Source organism: Leptonotus elevatus, chromosome 16 (genome assembly GCF_054856555.1).
Source record: "Leptonotus elevatus isolate MCC_2025b chromosome 16, RoL_Lele_1.0, whole genome shotgun sequence".
NCBI classification, from domain to species: domain Eukaryota; kingdom Metazoa; phylum Chordata; class Actinopteri; order Syngnathiformes; family Syngnathidae; genus Leptonotus; species Leptonotus elevatus.
In genome coordinates, this window is record NC_141254.1 from 6,400,218 (window position 1) to 6,422,639 (window position 22,422).

General features: G+C 41.9%; 1 protein-coding gene across 1 annotated transcript in view; it reads left to right on the top strand.

Moving 5' to 3' along the window:
• The window catches only part of LOC147160491 (protein phosphatase 1E-like), a 31,127-nt gene extending 8,889 nt beyond the window's left edge, over nt 1–22,238 (top strand). Inside the window, exons 2-7 of the mRNA XM_086098032.1 lie at nt 10,303–10,424; nt 13,179–13,378; nt 14,064–14,252; nt 14,352–14,495; nt 15,384–15,477; nt 15,561–22,238. Of these exons, the coding sequence (XP_085954158.1) occupies nt 10,303–10,424; nt 13,179–13,378; nt 14,064–14,252; nt 14,352–14,495; nt 15,384–15,477; nt 15,561–16,381 (1,570 nt within the window). The 3' untranslated portion in view covers nt 16,382–22,238. The remainder of the gene's footprint in view (nt 1–10,302; nt 10,425–13,178; nt 13,379–14,063; nt 14,253–14,351; nt 14,496–15,383; nt 15,478–15,560) is intronic.
• Nucleotides 22,239–22,422: the final 184 nt, after the last annotated feature.

A 22,422-nucleotide genomic window follows, 5' to 3' on the forward strand; every position in this document is an offset into this window, starting at 1 on the left:
AAATGAGCGAGCTTTTTTCATTCCCGCCGACACGGAGCAAGGTTGGAAAAAGACAGACAAATTTGCATTTGTAGGATTTATTTATATAACATTAAAGCCTGAAAAGACATGTGATGAATGAAACGTTAGGTCAGTAAAAAAAAAGAAAAGAAAAGTTTCGGAACTCGGGCCGAACAATTAATCAAATTCAAATTGACATCGCAAGTGTAGTCCAATGCAATTTTCCAAGACTACAATTTGGAAATAGAAAAAAACTCTGGTTCCTTTTGGTCAGTCAGTAGGCTTTATTTTTTAGTTTTTTATATGTTTATGGAATGTATTTATTCATATAGTGTCTAGATAAGGTCAATGTAGAGGTGCAATTATTAATCGATTTATCGACAACTCATCAATTATCAAATTAATCGATCATTTTTGATCATCAATGAATCATTTATCTATCTTTTTCAATTGAATAATAATAAAATTGTCCAAATGCTCGAAATTTCAGTTTACCAGTAAATATTCTCCGATTTTTGTAGTCCCCCATTAAGTGGATTGATTGTCTTTGTTTTGAACCCAAACATAACAATTGCTTTTACTTTGGGTAAAAAGGATTACCTTACAATTTTTCCTATTTTACTCACAGTACAGACCAAACCAGCAAATGAATCATAATTTGTTGCAAGTCTTGTTTTTTGAAAAGAAAAAGAAAGCGATAGAAAATTTGTAAATGTTTTTTCCATTACAATTGCCTGAAAAAATACTCAACCGATTAAATTATGACTGAAATAATGGTTAGTTGAATCCCTAGTTCAGTGCTTTAGAAGTGCAGTCCACGTTTACATCTAATTGTTTCATGAAGCATGAAAAGTTCTAAAGCCACTTATTTGTTTTGTCTTAAGCGTAAACCTAATCGACATAGCAAGGGAATGGAACACTGTCAATAGTCTGACAAAAATCCGATATACACTCTGGTGTTAAATCAAGTGCAATGAGGGCAATCTGCAGGCTGTTATCTTTTTGGTCTTGCACCCTGAACAAGTTAATGAGTGCTTTTGCTTTCCCGCCGGTTATTTTTCCTCGTTTCGGACCAAATGCAAGCGACAGATGGGGAGGCCGACGTCCTGAACCAAAAGGTCTCCAACACAGTGGGACATTATGTCTCATTGTAAGCACCTCGTAAGCCCTGAGCTTTTTCATTTGCGCAGCCATCCATTAGCATCCAGCTAGTTGGATGACATCCGACGTGGGCCTTTAGCACAAGTGCAGTGTCACTCTGGGATGTGCGTCACCGCGGCAACAATCCGGAATTGAGATTGGGATTTCAACAGCCGAGATGATTTTGACGACGAGTCAGAGCGTGCCACGTGGATGGCAACGAGCTGACCTCCTTTTAAGATGAACTAGTTTCACACTTGAGCTGACCGATATGTCCTTTGTTCACAAAAGTAGTTTGCGATTTTAATCTATTCTTTATTTTGTCTCCACTTCCGGTAAAGCAAATGACAGACATTATTTAAAACAAGTTTAATGGGTTTTTTTGTCCCCCTTGTGGGAATTGCTTTGAAGAATTCTAGAATAATTTGAAGAACTTTTTCTTTTCAGATAAAAGAACGCCTGCATGTTCACAGTTTAGCATTCTTCAATTTGTGTATTTTTTCCCCCCAACCTATCCTTTATTATTTACTGCCAAGCTCACCTATTTCCTATTATTGTGCTGTCTGGTAGCATCTTGTTGTCAAGGAACTTCACTTTGTCAAAGTCCTCTTCTTTTTTTTTTTTCACGCCGCCATCTGTCTGTCTGCGTGTCTGTCTATGTGCTGGCTTTTCACTGTTTAATTAGAGCACCAAGAGGCTGGGAGATTTGATCCCCGGGAGACGCACGTCGTCCCAGGCTTCCGTGGGCCTTTCTGGAGCAACTTTTGAGAAAAAAGAAACAAAACTGAAACCACCCCTTACTTTAACTGCAAAGGATTTCAGGCACCGAGTCCCATGTTGTTGAATGTTGGCTAACAGCCAGTCTGAATTAGCCTTCTTCCTAGACCATGTCTACAGTTAAAGTGGGTTACCCTGCTTCTTACCCTTGGCTCTATCTGGGCTACTCCACTTTATAAACGGGGCTTTAAAGCAGTTGACCTATTTTAACCCTGTGGACTCTGGGAGAATTATCACCAATCAGCAGTCATCTATTGTATTTAAATCAGAGCAGAAAACACGACTGTTCCTAATATATTGTCTTTCCTTGCTCTTCATCTGTGGTGTCTGTGGGCAGTTGGCAAACCTTCTTACTGGTGCATTAGCGCCACCACCTGATATTGTCCTTCCACTGCAGGGAAACCAATTTAAATTGATGGTGGGATGATGTGAAATTTGCTGGCGCCATCTAGCGGTGGGGGTCTAAAGTGCACCCATCTGGACTTTTTGAGAACACATCGGAATTTGTGCCCGTAAAAGTTTATTGGTGGATATTTTTAACTAGAATTTATCAGCCAATTGGAGAAGGGGATCCACACTGAGACATTTAGAGAAATAATCAAGTTTTTGGATGTCAGACGTGTTTTGTTGTATTTGGGAGGTTATATCCGTCGTCTGAGTCGCTTCCTTCCCTCTTCTGGCTGCCGCGGCGCTGGTGACGGGCTATCCCGGGCCATCCTTTTGAAATTAGTGGCAGGAATAATCTCTTAATCAGAGCGTCTCGTTGGGATTACCACCAAGAGCGGCCCAAGTTCCTGCTTTTCTGTGTCTGGAAGTTGACCAGCCTTACGTATTACTGCACGCTGCTTTTCCGGGAACGTTACTTTGCGTTAATATAGTAGAGACCTCGAATCCTGTGCTATATTTAGGGATGGAGATTAAAAAACAAATCTGTAATTGACTATAGTAGGGCTGGGGGAAAAAGTCGACCAAGTCGGATAAGTCGATTTAAAAAGTTCTGCCTCGGAGCTGCGCCGGAACCATGTTTCTACAGGGACTTTTTTTGTAGACGCACGCAGTGGACGGGAAGTTATTGAGCTCACTGTAGCTAAGAGGCAGCTCGGCTCCACTTTAACTCATGAACTATTGTTGAAACATCGTCTGTAAGTGACTTTTTAGGACACTATTGCATGTTTAATGTAGTTATATTGATGTATGTGTGAACTAAATGGTAGTTAGTAGTGTTTGTTTACCTTAAATGGTAATAGCTAGCACGCTAATGCTAACGTGGTTGCCAACTGTTTAGCATAGGCTAATTTTGTTGGTGTTAAATAATAATAATAATGAGTAGTAGTAGTTATATCCGCTCAATTCAACTAGCGTTCAACCTTAGTGGATTAACAGCAAGTTTTGAATGTTAATTAGCACATTTTGGTCACATTTTCAATGCAATATGTCAGCCACGTTGTGAAGACATTCGCCTTTCTGCTGTTACTGTTTACTGTTGAGTCACTTTCGAAGAATTTACGATGGTCCTGTCCGGACTTGTGCAAGGAAGGCAAAGGAGAAAAACACTTGAATGTGGTGACAAATACTTGCAAGCAAACGTTTGTGTTGAGGCCTGGTTGAAAACGCAACACAAAATTATTAAGTTGATCCAATGTAAAACTTCATTTTCTTGTCTTTCTGTGTTTCGTCACATGCCGCCTGCAGATCTGCTCCACTTATAAGTGTAATTAGATGGTTTGGTGACGAAGTGCTGCCTTCATGGGTGAAAATTCAATCCATGGTTTACTGTTTTGGGGGACTTTTTCCCCCCACACTTGGGCTAGCAGTAGCCACTAGCCTTGTTGTAGTCCCCCTACCTCCGTCCCCGGTTCTCATGGTGACAATAAACGGTGTTGTAATGTGATCCTTGATGTTTGGTGTATTTTGATGAAAAAAGGCACATGGAAACTCTTTTAAGAATGTGTCATATGTTATATATATATTAATCGTTGCGTCTCTAATAATATGCCTCCTTTAATATTTTTTGTCTGTCTGTCAATCTAAAATTCATGAGACATTAAAATAAATGTTTATAATGCTCATCTACACTGACATATTCATATTAATATAAATAAAATGTAGGATTGTTTGAGCGCAAAGTGGAATGGAGCCTCACTGGTCTTTTCCAGCAGTGAGTCACATCGCGTTTCTAAAGGCGGCGCCTTCATTAATTCCAACTCTGGAGAGTAGGCCCCATTTTTGGCAACACTGTGACCTTCAAAAAAGAAAGAAAAAAAAAGAAAAGTGTGCAGTGTCCTCCTTTTTTGCGTCCTGCAGCTGCCGGGACGTGGCGTACTTAATCGCCAGCTTGCCCCCGCCGCGTTCGCGACAGTCGTAATTCAAATGATGAGTCATGCTTGGCTGGCAGGTGACATGAATGCAAAGCAGCCCTGGTGGGTAGGTTCCACATAGGATTTACACAGTCAGGATTTTCCCGCCAATCATTGATCAAGTTTGAAAAAGATGGCAATTGAAATGCATGGGGGGGAATAACCCCAAAAAACACTAATAAACATTCAATATAACATGTTAGATCTTATTTTGCGGTGCCAATCAGTGACGTCATTGATTGATCGGGCAAATTAAGACATTACAGACTATCACAAATTTTGCATAAAATGATAAATATCCTCCGATCCTGATCCAGCCGGTCATCGCTTTAAAGTCGAGATGATGTAGGGCTTGGTGATGAAGTGCTGTCTCCACGAGTGAAAATACAATTCAAGCTTTACTGTTTTTATGGGCTGTTTTCCACACCTTATGTGGTTAGTCGTAGCTGCTAGCATTGTTGCAACACCCCTAGCCTCCCTCACTGGTCGTTTTTATTGGACACACACTATCTACTTGGATAGATAGTATCAGATAAACAAATAGTAACAAACCTAATTTGACCAAGTAAGGCGTATAAAGTGCAGTTATCTGTTTTCACATATAAATAAACAGTACCACAAAAGTAAAGTATACCACCTGATACATTTACTTAAGTACAGTAAGCAAGTACTTAGCTTCTTCTCACCACAGCAGCTGAACGTATTTGTGGAGCTTGCGGCCATAAAACAGCAGCAAAAAGTGGAAATGATACGTTTGTTCTGTGGAGGACTAAAAAGTCGAGGCTGGATGCGAGCTATTCTCAGCCCACGGCTTGACCCGTGTGCCGCCAGGATTACGTAACGGCAGACTTCCACTTGTGTGGAGCAGGGGTTGGCAAATTTTGTTTTTTTTCACAAGTACCCCTCATAAGATGATTCAACTTGATCATTGAATCTTGTTTGCTTCATTTATTTATTTATTTAATTATTATTGTTTTTCTATTTTATTTTCATTCTTGATAAGAACAACTTGTCGTTTAACTTTTTGTTGTACCTTATCTGTAACATACAAAGACAATGAAGGCTTTTCTATTCTATTTCTGGAATCCAAAAATGTTATTTAAACATAAGCACCACGCCATAAGAAGTAAATGTTAAAGAAATGTCATGTTAAAGGAGAAAAAAATAGATAAATACTTTTACCTAAAATGTTAAAGATTTTTCAGGCCCCCAAGTAGCAGTTTGATAACCGCTGGTCTACGGTTCTGATGTATGGTAGTTACGTATTGGAATGTTCCTGATGATTTATCAGAGGATGGCGGCGTTTGGTAGCAATGGTGCTTGCATGCGTGCCTCTTGGCAGCCACAAGGTGATTCTCTGCATTGTTAAGTGTGCTGGGTTACGTCATAAATAGCACAAGGTAACATCAATGATAAATGAGTCACTTTCATGCTGCTGCTTCTGCTAGCCGCTTACAAATTGACATTTGTTTCTCTTGCATGGACAGCCAGGCTGTTAAAAGCGACAAATTGGGATTTTAAAAAAGATTTAACAATTCAGACTAGAGTTGTTACTAGCTGTCTTTAACACATATTTTTATTATATAATGTATCGTATCGGGTCTATAATGGCCATATTTTAAAGTATTGGATACTTTTGGAGGCCACAGATACCAGCCTGGATACTAAAAGCAAACTAAATCTGCCATTGCGCAAGTCCTCCTATGCATTCGATTTGACACATCATTTTGAAAAATATATGAAATCAGACTCTATAAACAATTTTTTTTTAGGGCTAAAAGTGGACGTGTCTGGACAAATCTTAATGCCTGTTCAATTTTGTGTCATAGTGACTACTCAAAGGAGTTTAGACCTTAATATTTAAGTCCTTTTAAAATCACAGACATGTCAGGGGCCACCAAAGTGGAAGTCACAAAAGAATGCCTGCTCCCTGTATCGGCTCTCGTCAATTCCGTGCTAATCTGGGTGGTGGATTGCGTAATCCCGCCCCAAGGTTTTTTGTTGTTGCCAAGTTGAAGTGGGCCATCTGAAAAAGTTGAGTTTGGTCAAATCAGAAGGTGAAAGCAGGTGCAACTCGGTGGTCCAGCGGTGGCCCGTCGAGGCTTGCACACCCGCTCGAGTGTTACATCAGCAACGAGCTCTGCAAACATCCAGAGGTGCGCCTAAAAATAGAACTGCTGAGAGAGCATAATGGCGGGGAGGCTTTTTGTTAACACGGCTGACACTGACTTGCACATGACATTTAACACAATCATAATGATGTTTACTTTTGGCTCTTTAATAATCTGAATAGTTGATAGTAGATCATGAATTGAGAGGAATATCGTGAAATTCTGGATCATAACCTAAAGCCGTTCTTTGTGAAGTTACAGCCTGGTAGAAGATGGATCATGCAACGTGACAATAATCCAAAGCATTGCAACAATACAACCAAGGAATGACTGAAGAACAACAAGATTCATGTTCTGGATATGCCCAGTCCAAATCCTGATTTAAATTCTTACAAAATACTCAGGCGGGACCTGAAGTGGGCAGTTTATGCTAGACGCCCATTTAACCTCTCAACTGGCTGCATTTTGCAAGGAAGAGTGGCAAAAAAAATCACCCAAAGTAGATGTGAAAGATATGAAGTTCTCATTTCAAAAGGAGGTGCAATGTTCGATTAAGTGAGAGGTTCACATACTTTTGCACCCATGAAATCTGAGTTTTTTGTTCTTTTGTTCAAGAATGAATGACAATATTATCAATCTTTTTGTTCAAGTCCATTATTTTCAATGTCAGCATTGTAGATTTGGGTATGACTTCACATTTAATAAGGTTATTTTAATATTTTTATACAAATAATCTGACCATGCCTGCAGGGTTCACAAACATTTGAGCAGCACTGTATATAAAATCAATAAATAGGCGTCTAACTTAATACCCTTCATTGGCTGAAGGGACTATTGATAACACATTTGTGCATTTTTTTCATATTTATTAAATGACATAAAAATCCAGACTATAGCTGTAAAATAAAATAGAAATATGACAAAAATAACAAGATAGCTAGTGTAGGCATTTAATCTCCTTGATTGATTACAGAAGAAAAATGTTTTTTAATAAACATATTTTTTATGTCAAATATATGAATATAAAATAAAACCTATTAAAACATGGGATAGGTATTTCACTTTTAATATTAACAATAGGCAAAAAATGCAAAGATAAAAAAATTATATAGCTGTTGCATTGTTATTCTCATTTAATTGGGCGGGGGTGTACCTATTGTTGTGGCCCGCACTTGCAGCTTCTCACTGTGAGATGCCAAAGCACTACATGGCCTGTGTGCCTGTGCGTGTGCGTGTGTACAAATGAATTCATTTATGTCCTCTAACAGCCTTCTTAAAGGACTCGCTGTTGTAAAAGACGAACTGGCCCTCTGCGAATTATGTAATCCCGCCTCTTGAGAATAGCGTGTTCTCTCAACCCGGCATCTGCTGCACACACAAACACACACACACACAAATAACAAATGGCTCTTTGTTTTTCTCTTCAAAAATCACATTTTGATTGATTGGAGAGAGAGCGAGTGAGAGAAAGAGAGCACGGAGGAAAAAGGACGCCGTCACCTCCACTTCTTGGAGTCAGTACGAAGAAGAAAAATAACGCCGGCGTGGTGTTATGAGGACGGCCGACATGGTTGACTGTCTGTCAATTGGCTCTGTTGCCGTGGCAACAACCTTGATGCTCCGTTGCAGGGTAAAATCAAGCAAAAAAAAAAAAACATGACCGCCGCATGTATGAGTCATCAGCGAACACATTCTCGCAGCCTCCTGAATGCGGCGCAAAGCATCATGGGAGGACTCTAAGTTTAATCAGTCAGGGATTGACTAGCTTGGCAAAACTGCAGGGGTGTGAACATATGGATAACGACATTTGATGCAGCCCTGCGTGCAATTCTACAGAAATGACAACCTCTGAAGAACTGTTGACATTTTATCAACAACTATCATCATAACTAGCATATATTTTGACACATTTTGGACTTAATCCATTCAGCCATCCATTTTCTTAATCGCTTGTCCTCACAAGGGCCACGGGGGGCACTGGAGCCTATCCCAGCTGGCTTTGGGCAGTAGGCGGGGTACACCCTGAACTGGTTGCCAGCCAATCACAAGGCAAATTTGGACTTAATTAAAAGTAGAAATCATGTACTAAGCCTTGGTAAATGTGCTAATTCTGGTTGACTAGTTTAAACTAGTGCAAACTGTGCTAGCTTAGATAAACACGTGTAAAGTCATGCTCTAATTTAGCTATGTTCAGTAAACCTGTGTGTCCAGCTTCGTAAACACATGCTAATCTTCGACTACTCAACTTTACTTGGGTGCTAACAGTACTAGCCCTTGTAAATTGAATTAATGTGCTAACTTTACTAACCTCATTAATTACAGTTGCTAACTTATCAAGCCTTGATAAACTCATGTTAGCTTCCCTAACCTGGATAAACTCCGACTAACTTTGATAACCTCAGTAACTTTGTATGCCTGCTGCTAGCCCGGCTAAACTCAACAAGTGCTGACTATGCGAACCTTAGCAAACTTGCTAATTTTGGTAGGTACAATAAATGCCATATACACATGCCCTGTGTGCAATTCTACAAACAATGAAACCTTATAAGATTTTAAGCCCCATTAAGTGAGAATAAAAATGTGTCATAAATTTGACACGTCACAGAGAAGATTTTTGTTAACCCTGTATGTTTAAGATATGAAAATATATCTGCTTAAAGCCTACGATGGCTGGCATATATCCAAGCACTGCGACGAGAGGCATTGGCCACCAGTTAACTTGCAGGCTAACAGCGGGCAAACTACGACGCAGGCTAACGGCCCCACCGCGAGTCCGTGACGTGTTTGTCCAAAAGGTCGTATGTGGGTCAACATAGCAGACACACTTCAGGGAAACATAACCATTTATTAATTAAACAATGGAACACTTTATTTACGCCTGTGGCTCACACTATACACATTTTAGCACATTTCTGCTAGTTGTAATCCCACAATGCTTTGCGTTTCAACTATGATAGCCCGAATACCACAAAACACTTGGGAATGTAAGCGGAGCTTTTCTGTGAAATTGTATGTAAATCTAATTTTCAGTGGCTATCTTGGCTAGCCCGAGTTAACTCATTTGCGAACTGTGCTAGCAGCAGTAAACGCCATGAGCTAACGTCACTAGCCTCACTAAACTCTAGTATACTGATGTGCTAAGACCATGTGCTCACTTTAGCCCGCGTTTCCTCACTCACTTCATTTAGCTTCCATTGCTTCAAGACACGCAATCAGTATCATCGTGTATCGTAGTGATTTGTGGTGACAACATTTGTGTCCATCTGCTATCTTGGTGACGCTTGTGTGGCTCGTTAATGAGATGCTTCAACTGCGATATTTCATCCAACGTTTGCCTTCCATGTCAGCTCTCATATTTACTGTTATCCATCCTATTAGTAAAGGCTATATTTACCTGTATACACATTTCTTCCTACGTGGTGATGCGCGTCTGATTTTCGGTGTGCGCTCCGGGCTCGTGAGATTAAACCTTCTTTTAATCCTCCTACGCGCCACATGACTTGACGGTGATGCACAGGCTCCGGCGAGCTCTCATTGGTGCGCCGCCTTCGTCTCCTCCGGGACCACTCAGGCCAATCGGATCTCCTTGCCTCAGCATCCGCCCCCTCCGTTGAGTAGGGGGGGGGTTCTATGAATGGAAAGAATGCTGGGAGAGACCTGCACCATACTCAGTCCCAAATCCTATCTTTACTTTCCTGTATCGTGACTTGACTTCCTGCAGAGAGCTTGTTTCTGTTTTGAGTGCCACCAGCTGACCTTTCAATGTCTAAATAAAATTGTTTTGTACTGTATAGAATTTTTTACATTTTATTTGAAGTGACAACGCCATAATTCAGCAGCGTCACAGATTCTGCATTGTACATCCCTGAATAAACTCAGAAGATGTTAACTGTCATGTTCCCTATCCAAATCCACAGTAACTGCCCGTGCTCACTGGCGGCTGCCTTGGCCAGGGCGACGTCGGACAGCATCCTACAAAGCGACCTCACCATCCACCACCTTATCAAAAGTTTGGAAGCTGGAGTCGGACCCTTACCACGTGAGTCTAACCGCGTATGATTGTAATGTAATAAAAGTGGCTCTAAGATTGAACTCTGATTGACACCACAGTATAGCGTTATTGGTGGGAAGTTTTCTTTTTCTTTCTTTCTTTGTGGCTTGCATGCAAATATGTCACTTAGTTCTAATTTTAAAAGAATCATAACATCAATCTGAATTAATTTGTTCTAACATTCATAAATGCCTTACAACGGTTTAAAAAAAAGTTAAGTGCTATATAATTAAGCTAAATAAAACTGAAATAATGTAAGAGTGCTTACATTTTGAAATGCCGAGTCCGACTGGCACGTAATTGAGAGTGGACTAAATAAAAGGTAGTGCTTTGGTGCCTCTTTGTGCCATTTTAGGGAGTTACTATGTTAAAGTAAGGAGAGGAATTTCATTTAGTCTTATATAAAAGTAGTGCTTTGCTGCAATCCTGTGGCATGTTTTCATTCTTCTCAGTTTTTGAAGTGCTCTTCTTGAGGATTTTATTAAAGTGCCAAAGAAATAAGAAGTCGACCTCCTTGGCTCTGCTTCTCCTCCCGTTCTCCATCTTCCCTCTTTGACCGTTTCACCTGCAGCGAGCATTAGTAGGACGTCTTCGAGTCCTAATGGCCTCTGCCATGCTCTCTCTCTCCCTCTCTCACACTTAACTTCGAACTTCTCTAATCTGCCTCTCGGAAAAAGTAAATCAGCTCCCACTGGGCTTTTGACGTTCACAAGTGTGTCACTTACTTGCAGTAGAAATGGGGACTTTTCTAAATTGGCTACCATTTAAGTGTGACGCACACTTTTTTTGAGTGTGCTTTCTGCTCTTGTGTATCATTTCTTAGAAGGGAATTTTTTAAAACGTCAAGATAAAAAGAAAAAGAAAAATTGGGATTATCAGTGACGCATAATGGACTAGAAAAGCTGATGCTCAACTGAAATGCTGTGGAATTACAGTAATTTCTGGACTATAAGCCGCTACTTTTTTCACTTGTATTCAACCATGCGGCTAATACAAAGCTTCGGCTTATCCATCACATCACAAGGGGCGCACTATAAAGGAAGCGCAAGAGCGTCAAGCAGAGCAAACCAAACCAAGTGAGCCCAAATACAGTAGCAGAGACAGAACGAGAAACAATTTGTGTCCTCATTATAGACAATAAAGTAGCGGGAACCCAGTGCGGCAACATTAAAACACCTGCGAATTGCAGTCGGGTGCGGCTTATATGTGTAACAAACTTGAGTGGTACCCAATTTTAGCCAGCGAGGCTTATAGTCAGGTGCGCCTTGTAGTCCAGAAATAACTGTAATTGAATTGTTGAAATGTAGAATCTGAGAGTTGAATTTGGAATCTTTGAAGCACTTAAGAAATGTGGAAGGATATAAATTTGTGCAATATCTCGACATTTGGGAATATTGCTTGGAATTGGGAGTTTTATTGTAACAAAAAAAAGTGCGGCATTTCACTAATGTGGGAATTCTTGGAATATGGAAACAATTTTGAGGTTGTAATAGTTAGAATTGGTCAAGAAATGTGGAAGTAGGAGTTTGGAACCCCAATGAATGGGACCCTAAAATCGCCCTACATCCTTCATTTGATTACGCTTCCACCACTTTTGAACTTTAATAATAATGTGATTGTGGTCAAAACTAAACTGAACTGGAGTGGTTGCAAAGGGATCGTTTCTGTGGGTCAAGTGCAAACAAGGATTATCCGTCCCAAAACACGAACAAATATTGTTTTCTGTGTACAGTAAATCGGGATTACACACAAGAAGGATTAAAGATCTCTCTCTCTCTCTCTCTCTCTCTCTCTCTCTCGCTCTCGCTCTCGCTCTCGCTCTCGCTCTCTCGCTCTAATCTAGTAAAGGTTGTTCTATTTCATCCCTTTTGACCGCTATAGGCTGTCATTTTCCTTCAAGGTAACATATTATGCATTGTCACAATTTAAAACTGTTTCCAGGTATTTTAATAACATGCTTTTTTATTAAAATACCGTAAAGATCAACAATTACGGTACATTTTTTTAAATAGTTTTTCTTTTGCCACGCTGATATCAGCCTGTTTTGTCTTGTCTCATCCAAACAAGCCACGGACAGTAGACTTTTTGTTACCATGACGACTTCAAGGCCGGCGTAGCTACTTGTTGATCGCCCAAAAAAAGTGTGTGTAAGCATCCTGAATGGAACTGGTCGAAGCATCGTAGACTTTAGTAGCTACTGATTCATTTTGTAGTGTTAGCTGTGAAAAATTCACCGTACAGTATTTAGTAGAAAACTTTCATTGCTTTGTGTTTTTACAAAGGAGTAATGGGGCCTGGAAATATTATATTCCAAAAATCACAACAACAAAACACGATAATGTGAGAGCTAGTACCAGCTCTGGAATTTGATTTGCTTAGTGATCGCTGTTACAGACCAAAATTCCTTCCTGTTAAATATCAGGCATAGGTCTGGTCAGGTTCAGATCCTCAAAAGTACATATTTTCACCAGGATTCTTATTATAAAATTTGGCAAATTTGCATAATGTTCAAACAAACCATATTATTTTGACTAGCGAAAGTCTGCTAGCTTCATGCTAAGATATAATGCGAAACATAGCATAAGCAGGCTAATGATGATGCATAGAAATTCAGTCTTGCCTGTATACTATAACAAACTGTTTAAAAAAAATTTTTAACAGCAATTCTTCAAGACTCTTGAACCTTTCAAAGTGTCTACCGTTTATGAGATTTATTCATTGGTCGGTTTCAACGTATTCCAGAGATCGAGGCGGTCAAGTTGGCGCGGCTCATCTTCAAACGACTCTTCGAGACGTGCGGCGCGTGGAACAAGGAGCTGCCTTACCGCCGCCGTCCACAACCCTACTACGAGACATCCATCCACGCCATCAAGAACATGAGGCGCAAGATGGAGGACAGGCACATCATCATCCCCGACTTCAACACACTCTTCAACATTCAGGTAGCGCAGTAGCCAGAGCCAGTGCCGCAATTTGCCCGCTTGCCTTAAAAGCTTTTTTTCTTTCTTTCAATGTTTAATGAACTTGGAATTGGGAAGGTTTATCAAACAGAGTGACTCATGCTTTCAGAGGTTCAGTTAAGTAATGGATGTGGAAGGTGTTTATGCCAGTAGGGGGTACCTATGAGTCTCTTCTAAGGCAGGACCTTCAAAGATACACTTGATTTATGATAGTTTCTTATTTAAGATTCAAATTCGGTGATGAGTTCGTCTTTCAAGGACTCCTGGAAATGGCCCTAAAATGTGTCTTTTCAGACATGGGTAGTTAAGACTTTTTTTTGTACGTTTATTAATGTTCAACATGTTCCAAAGTGGATCTGGCTTCAGGGGCTGAAGTTGACCTATTAGAGTTGGCCAGTCCTGGAAATGGTCAAGCTAACCCCAAAATGTCTGTTTTGAACCAAAATGGCACAGACTTTTTGGGGGTCTACCCATACTGAGTTTCATGCTCCGAAGTGAATCTGGCTTCACTGGCTGAAACCAAAATAAGTCTAAAATGGCCACTTCCATCCAAAAGGGCTGACTTCCTTCTTTACTAAATTTCATGTTATTTAGTGAGTCTGACATTAGGGGCTGAAATTGTCAAAAATGTCACCAGTTTGCATCCTAATGTGTTTTGTATGTCTAGGATCAAGAAGAACAAGCATTCTTTGCCATTTTTGACGGACACGGTGGCGTGGACGCCGCCATTTACGCCGCCAACCATCTCCACGTCAACCTGGCACGCCAGGACTCACTTAGCCAAGACCCCGGCGAGGCTCTCCGCCGCGCCTTCAAAATCACAGACGAGCACTTTGTCAAGAAAGCCTCACGGGAGGTAACTGCCTGCAGCCGCGTTGTTTTTTGTTTAGTTTTTTTTACTCTCTGTGTCTGAAGACCAGCAAGTGAGCTTAAACCCATGTGGTCACTCCAACAGAACCTGCGCTGCGGCACGACGGGCGTGGTGACGTTCCTCCGCGGCCGGACGCTGCATGTGGCCTGGCTGGGTGACTCGCAGGTTATTCTGGTCCGCCGGGGAGAAGTGGTGGAGTTGATGAAACCGCACAAACCAGACAGAGAGGTAACGGACATTATTTAGGTGTTTTAGAGGGTCCTCACTTCCTGACGGGGTGTCTTTCTATGGCCGTGGTGACGAGACTTGGGCTAACTCTGGAGTAGGGTGACCATATTTTAATTTCCCAAAAATTGGACACTAAAATTCTGGGATGCCGACACAGCTCAGCACCTTATTTGAATGCTTAGCAAGTGAGGTACGTAAAAAGTTGGCCTACTTTTTAGTTTAAAAAAAATGCAATACTGTTTTAAATAAGACAATAATAACACGCATACACTAAACACACTTGCTCGCAATCGACTTGGTAGCAGTCTGCAGTCTACCAGTCGCTGTAACAAAACGGCGCAATGAAAGTAGGTAAGAAAAAAAAAAGTGGTCCGTGCATAAGAAGAAAACTGGTCGTATCCAATTTGGGCTGAGCAATTTAATAGAAAATGTATTTGGCATTGATCTCTTATGCTCTGCTGCCACCTGCTGGCCGTTTTTGTAATAACTACCATTGCTTCAAGCGTTCTCTCCAGTTCAGAGGCTGCATCAAAGCCTTTTGTATGCTCTAGCATAAAAAAACAAAAAAATTATAAATACGTTTTTGGGACCATAGTAATATTTAAAATAGAACGTGTTTATACGTTTTGGGGAGCAAATGAGTTAAGTGTTCACTACAACTTAACATAACATGTTCAGTACAGTATATCCGTTTGTATAATACTGCCCCCTGGTGGCAAAAGGTATGCACCCCACAAGCTGCAGCACAATGTCCATTGAACGCAAGCAAAAGATCTGGCAAGAACTGTTTAATTTCTTCTAACAAAAATCTAAATGCCATCCAAAATAAATGTATTGAACAAATGATGAACTCATTATACTTTGCTTTGTTTGCCCAACTGTCTGCAGGACGAGAAGCAAAGGATCGAAGCTCTGGGAGGCTGTGTGATCTGGTTCGGGACATGGAGGGTTAACGGCAGTCTGTCGGTATCCAGAGCCATAGGTAATCTGCCCGTCTAGAACCGAGAGTCAAGTCCAATTTTAAAGGCTCAATGAACTGGAATTGAAGCGGGATTGCTTTTCCAGGCGACTCTGAACACAAGCCCTACATCTGCGGGGACGCCGACCACGGCGCCTTCCCGCTGGATGGCTCGGAGGACTACCTGCTCCTGGCCTGCGACGGCTTCTGGGACACGGTGACTCCGGACGAGGCGGTACGCGTGGTGAGCGACCACCTGCAGGAAAACGCCGGCGACACCGCCATGGTGGCGCACAAGCTGGTGGCCTCGGCCCGTGACGCCGGCTCCAGCGACAACATCACCGTTGTCGCCGTCTTCCTGCGGGACCCGCGCACCCCGCCGGGTCCCGCCAGCACCGAGGAGGACGAGGACGAGGGCGCCGTCGAGGCGGAAGTGGAAGAAGAGCCCGTGGCCGAGGTGGAGGAGGAACCCCAAGAGGAGGAGGAGAAGGAAGAGGAGGCGTCCAGGGCAGAGCGAGATGGCGAGGGGGGAAGTGCGGCGGACAACGGGGGCAAAAGTCGCAGCGGGTGGCCCCTGCAGCAGTGCTCGGCCCCCGCCGACCTCGGCTATGAGGACCGAACGGACTCCTTCACGGACAGAACCAGCCTCAGCCTCGAGGGCCCCGCGCTGGGGGGCCGCATTCCTTCCCTGCGGGGCCCGCACTTGCTTGAGAAGCAGCAGGTGAGGCGCAGATCCCGCCGCACTTTCACGGACCCGCTGGGGCCCCGGACCGCCTCGCCGTTCGGCCGGGTCCCCGGGCCAAGCCGCAGGTTTGGCGACCTCAGGTGGCGCCGAAGATTCGCAGAGCCGCTGGGTTCGCTGCCCCTGTCCGCCATCTGGAGGCCAGAAGCAGCCGTGCCACGACTTCCCCGCGACGCCGCCATCTGATGCCAGCGGGCCGCCCAAACACACGGAACCGCCTCCTTACCGTTTATCCTCCTCCTATCCAACATGGGTTTTTTTTGTTTCTTTTTGGGTAGTTTAGATAGTTGTGGCTTCCGCGTTTGTAAACGTGACGATTAACTGGTAGTGTCTGTCCCAAACAAAACAAAAAGCAATTAAAAAAGTAAATGTCAGCCAGCCCACCAAACACAAGCTTCGCTCCAAAGTATACCACATCATCGTGAAGCTACAAAATGTTCACACTGATGGTTTTGCTCACTAGATGGGACTCTGAGCTATTGATCAGTGGGCGTGTTAACGAACAATTAATCAATATCTTTACTGGGATGGGAGCGTCTCTCACTGAATGTTCTGAACTCCTATTTTCATGTCCCGGAGGAGTTGTATATCCATCAAGTGGATGTAGCTCCCAAGGCTCACGGCCTGTTTTTTGTTCTGCTCCTTTCATCAGCAAACTAGTCGAGACAAAAGCAACATCGCATCTGCTGTTTGCAGCCAGGCGGTGCACTCCATTTTGCCTGCCAAGCTTCAAGGTGCGATGGTACGAGATTGGCAGAATTCACCATTAAAGCATTAGTATGCTCATTGCCGTTTAGTTGGCTAGCTGTTGCTATTGCTGGCCGATGCCTGAACAAATTTGGAATTAATTGCTACCACAAGACCAGTTGTGCCATCAAAAGTATGTACCGGCATTTGTCTGAATTTTTTTTCACATTTCAATTTATTTTTTTCCGGATTTTGAGTTTTCAAGTTTTAAGGCGATCATCAAACGACGCCATGTTCCAACAAAAAGTCAAATTCACAATTTGTCCATGTCATCCATCAGTCTAGTAGTTGTTTCAAATTTTGTCCATTTTCCTTCCCACATTTTTAGAATCATTTCCAGACAAAGTATGACAGTATGACAATTTTCATTCAGAAACTAATGGTTGCTTCAGATCCAAAATGGCTGACTCGAGAGATTTTTGTCTTTTAATTGTGGGACTACTCGTGGCAGACCTGCCTAAGAAATGTTGTGTCCCTAAACGAAACCAACTTCAGGTTGCTGCATTTTTTTCTAGTAAAAACAAACAAACAAAACACGCGAACATTTGGCAGTGCCGATACATACTTTAAAAGTTGATGAGTCTTTTATTTGTGAAGAAATCCTGCAAATGGTAAAAAAGAAAAAAGAAAAGGCCAGCTACTTGTGTCAAGACTTTTTCTTTTTTTCTGAGGGGTTACTCATAATAAACGAGCCTCGCACAAACGATTTAGGGGTGGAATTTGAATCCCCATCTTTGTTGTTTAGGAAACTAGCCGGCGCTACGGCTAACCCATGCCTGTATTTTTTTTTTTCTGCCACTCCTTTTAGTCAAATCTAACATTTTCGGCATCATTCACTCAAAAAGCAAATGACATCTCCAAATGATGTCTAATTTTGTTTAAAAAAAAGTGAGCATTTTTTGGTAAATTTTTTGATACATTTTTTGATTTGCCCACGTGACAGAAACTCCAATTGTTGGCAATGTAGTGCTGTATATCGCTAGAATACAGTGGTGTTTCCCCATTATAAAGTTTTTCACAATGGCAGCACCATTACATGCTTTTCATTCATCAGGAGGATGGTTCCTTTCAGGGTTTTTGGCACAGGTGCCACTGACCCCTCTCTCATTTCGCCGTTGACCCGGCCCGTTATCCGCTCGCGGCATGTCTACAGATAAGAGCACTTAGACGGCGGATTACGGAAGATTAGTACTCACTTACCTGATTAGATGCGGTGTCATGCTTTTTCCCCCATGCGGATTTAGCCCCTGCGTTAATGGGTTTTTGGGAGAGGACAAAGGGTGATTTGGGTTTGTGTTGCGTTGATGGAGGCAGACGTGATTATTATCAGCGGAACACAGCGTGGACACTTGAAAAGCTACAAAAAATGTGCCTTTGGTCAAAGCCTTCTTCCCCCAAAATTTACTAATACAGCAGCGTTGAGTCTGGAGCTTCACTGTATCGTATTTGTGCCACTTTTCCAAAGAAAAGTTGTCTTAAACCGGCATAATGACTGGAAACCAAATGGCCAGCTAACAAACTAGTTAGCAATATAGCAATTTGAATATCAGCAAAGTGGTCATTTTTTACTTGCCAATGGGGTATATGCCACGGAGGAGGCGAGACTTCCAAATTCCTGGTTTTCACACATCAGCTTTGTTTCCGGTTCCGGACGTGTGGGCCGCCTCCCAGTTCTTGCGTTTCCGCCTTTGTGCGCCTCCGTTGCGCGTTCCCGTCGACGGGTGCGAGTGTGGAGTCTGTCTGTCTCCGTTGTCCGACGCATTTCAGAGAGTTGAGACGCCGATGGGCGGGAAAGCACGGTTGGGGGGCGCAAGGGTGGGGATGCGAGTGTTGGAAGGCGGCCATCAGTGGCCAGATACGACGCTGATATGTGAAACCCGGAAGTTGGAAGTCTGTGGCATCTACCCCATAACAACCATAAAGACTGGAAACCTGCTAGCCAGCTAGCAACCTAGCAAGCGTACTCAAGGTATTGCAATTTATAAATAAAGTGGTCAGTGTTATTTTTTTTGTTAAATTTCCCATGATGGCATGAAAAGTTGTCTTATTTAAGAGGGATAATAAGAGCGCTTGAGATAATTGCAATTCAAACGCCAAAAAAGTGGTCCAGCATTTAGTTTACTTTCCGATGATACCAAGAGAAGTTGTCTTAAACTCGCATAACAACTGGAAACTAGCTGGCCAACATAGCTGGCTAGCATTTGAAAACTCAACAAAGTGGTCCAAGTGTATTTGTTTGGTTTACAATGATACCAGAAAAAATTGTCTTAAGTGTGCCTAATGACTGGCAACTGACAAGCCAATTAGCCGCCTCGCCGGGAAGTCATTCATATCGCAATTCAAATTTCAACGTAAAGTGCTCTATGCCGTTTTTCCAGTCTTCTTGCTGAGCTAAGCTATTTGCTTCGCTACATGCATAATAAGCTACCCATCAGCTCATCTTTTAACATTGTTTGTACATTTCTTTGGTTGATAACCATCCTAAGACAGCCAGCACTACAGGTTCTTGTCTGTAAATAAAACTAAGGTATATTAATATCTCTTCTGCGATGCTAATGCAGAGCTAACATCAATTGCCGCGTGATCTATGGCTCCGTGTTAATCCGTAAATAAAATAACAAAGCACATGTAATCCTAATAGAGTAATATGATGACGCCTTCTGGATATTACACGACAACCTTATGCTAAATAACTGCATTATATTATTAATTCCTATTACATACATATATATATATATATATATATGGTCATTTGAATTCACACAAAGGATGAGTATAGTTGTGGTTATTAATACGATGTAGCTCTCGCGTGCTTGATTCCACCTTTTCACTTTCACGTCATTTTCCTGTGTTGCTGTTCTGTATAAATGGCACTGATGCAGAATGGCGGTATCAAGTCAAAGCAGCGAATTTTCCGCCTTGGGTAGTAGTGTCTGACTCCATTTGCACTGCCCTTCAAAGCAAAGACATTTGCCGGATTGTTTGCACTGATACGGACTCAAGTGGTGACAACGTTGACCCGTCAGTTTTTCATCTCTGAAGATAATATAAGAAGGCGCTTTGAAAATTATTATTATTTTTCTCGTCACTGTTCTGTATAAATTGCATCAACACAGAAACAGGAGTTGAGAGGTCAACCTTCTAAGGTAGTATCAGATGCCCATAATTTCTTTTTATACATATCCCCCCCCACCCTTGTGTCAGTGTTCTTTATGAGTAGCACTGACAAAAAAATCCGGGTATAAAAATTAAGCTAGCGATTTTCTGTCATCAGAAGTCATTTAAAAATATATATATATTTTTTGCTTTTTTCCCCCCAGAAGTTCCTGCCTTTTTCCGTGTTGACCTGGAGTTTTTTCCCCCGTATAATCTCCGGAATGCGGGCAATGACGTTACCTGGCGAATTTTCCTTCCGCCTTCAGAGGTGGAAACAAATTCCCGACTGTGCGTGAGTGTATTTAGCTATGCCGGAACGCGTGTAACTCCCCTCCCGCCTTGTTTTGCAAGAAGACACGCATTATCGAGCTCACACCAGTCACTGATCTGATTATTTGATTGCTGTGTGTCTATGTAAAAGCAGCCATATCCTGCTTTGCTGGGTGCTGTGTAAAATGCAAATGTGGACAAATTGTCCGTCAGACTGTCACTGTTTCCTGCTGCTACGTCCAGTTCACATTACCACGGTCAAACGTTGTGGTCAAAAATATCTGCAGCTTTAATTTATCCGCCTTAAACCACATTTTGCCAATCAGGTGACAGGATGGCTGACTCTCAAAAACCTGGGGAGAACGAGTTTTTCCACTTCTGTGTCTTGCTGTGATTGTTCCAATCTGTGGCGCAACACAAAAAAACTCCTCCCTTCTGGATTTTGGCCTGTTTTACTGCCACTTCTCTTCTATTTCACCCGTCTCTCCTCAGAGAAGTGGCAGGAAAACAGGCCAAAATCAAGATGTCATGGTGCCATCTGGAGGTTTCAACGGAGAGACTGGAAGAGTCACAGAAAGGCCCAACATCCCCATCTTTTGTGAGTAGTGCATACTAGTAGTTAGTCGGCGTTTATTTTGCGAGCACACAGTATGCGCCCTTTTCAATTCTACTAATAATTATCCGTGAATTTATCAGTAAAGGTAAAAGTTTTGTATTTGTTATGAAATGAATAATACTGCTTAAATAACATGTCAAGATCCTTTTGTTGCGCTGTTAAAAAAGAAAAGAAAAAAGTTTAGCCCTTTATGATGATGAAAATGAGCACTTCAAGTAACTTTCACTGTTTTGTCATTGCTCCCATTTTCCATGCAATAAGGTAACATTTTTATGTCAACAAAAAGGCTTCGCCTCTCAAATATGTTTTTTTTTAAAAAGCAAAATTAAATGAACATTTCTCAACTAAGACGTAAACCATCTGAGTGGTGTCCAATGAGCTTTTCGGTTTCCATAACAACTGCTGCCAAAGAAAATGTCTGAAAATTGGACAGGGAGAACCAGCAGAAGCTCATTTCGGTAAACAAAAACCGGCTTTTGTGGCAGCTGCTGTAGCAGATGGGGCACTGCCCCAAAAATATGACAAGTGCGCGCTAATTTCAACAGCAAAAGCATCCTTGTGTTTGTACATAGCCTCAATTCTTGGACAACGGGAGCAATTTCTTCCGATGTTAGCGACTGTGGACGAGAATGGGCTAACTCCAGTAATGTCATCTTGTGAGAGGGATTTCAAGTGGTGGGAGCGTTTGAGATTTATTTTGACAGAAATGGTGATTTTCTTTCGATTTTGGACCACATTGGTCATCTTTAATTTCATTGGTTGGATTGCCTGATAGTTTTTGGGACGTTTTGCAAGAGCCGAAGCCTGCTTTCATGAGTTGCGCTGATGAGTAAGGAAAAGTCCTGAGTGCAACAATGGGCTGCCCCCCCCTATCGGTTAAAACTACAACTAGACCTAGATGTATTTATCAAAAATGGAGTTAGCCCACTCGAGTTCTCAGTGGCTCCTATCATTTGGGTTGCCTCTTCTAAATGTGCATTGTGTCTATACGTACACGGAAAAGCTTTTTTCTTCTCTCTCTCTGTAAGCAATAATGCGTTGGGGCAAAACAATAGTTCTCTGGGGGTTTGTCTGTGGACAACGTGCCGATTCTCCCCCGTGAACACGTGCAGGTTAAGTTGAAAGCAAGTATTCAAAAGAAATAATCTGTACATGTATGATGTGTGTTCCTATAGTATATTCAGTAAATAAATAATACATGTGTACTGTAACTGGTAACTAACTATCATGTATATAAAGACTAGAACAACTCCACACTTTTCTGTCTTTTCTTGTTCAATTAAAAAAGTCAAATCAATATCCCAAACACATACACTTCTGTAAAGTGGAAATAAGAAAACGTCCATGAGTTGTTTTTTTTTAATGGCCAGGAGTTTAATTTTTTTTTATCTTCAACAACCAGTTTAAAAACAAACATGCATGTAATGCATTTATTTAT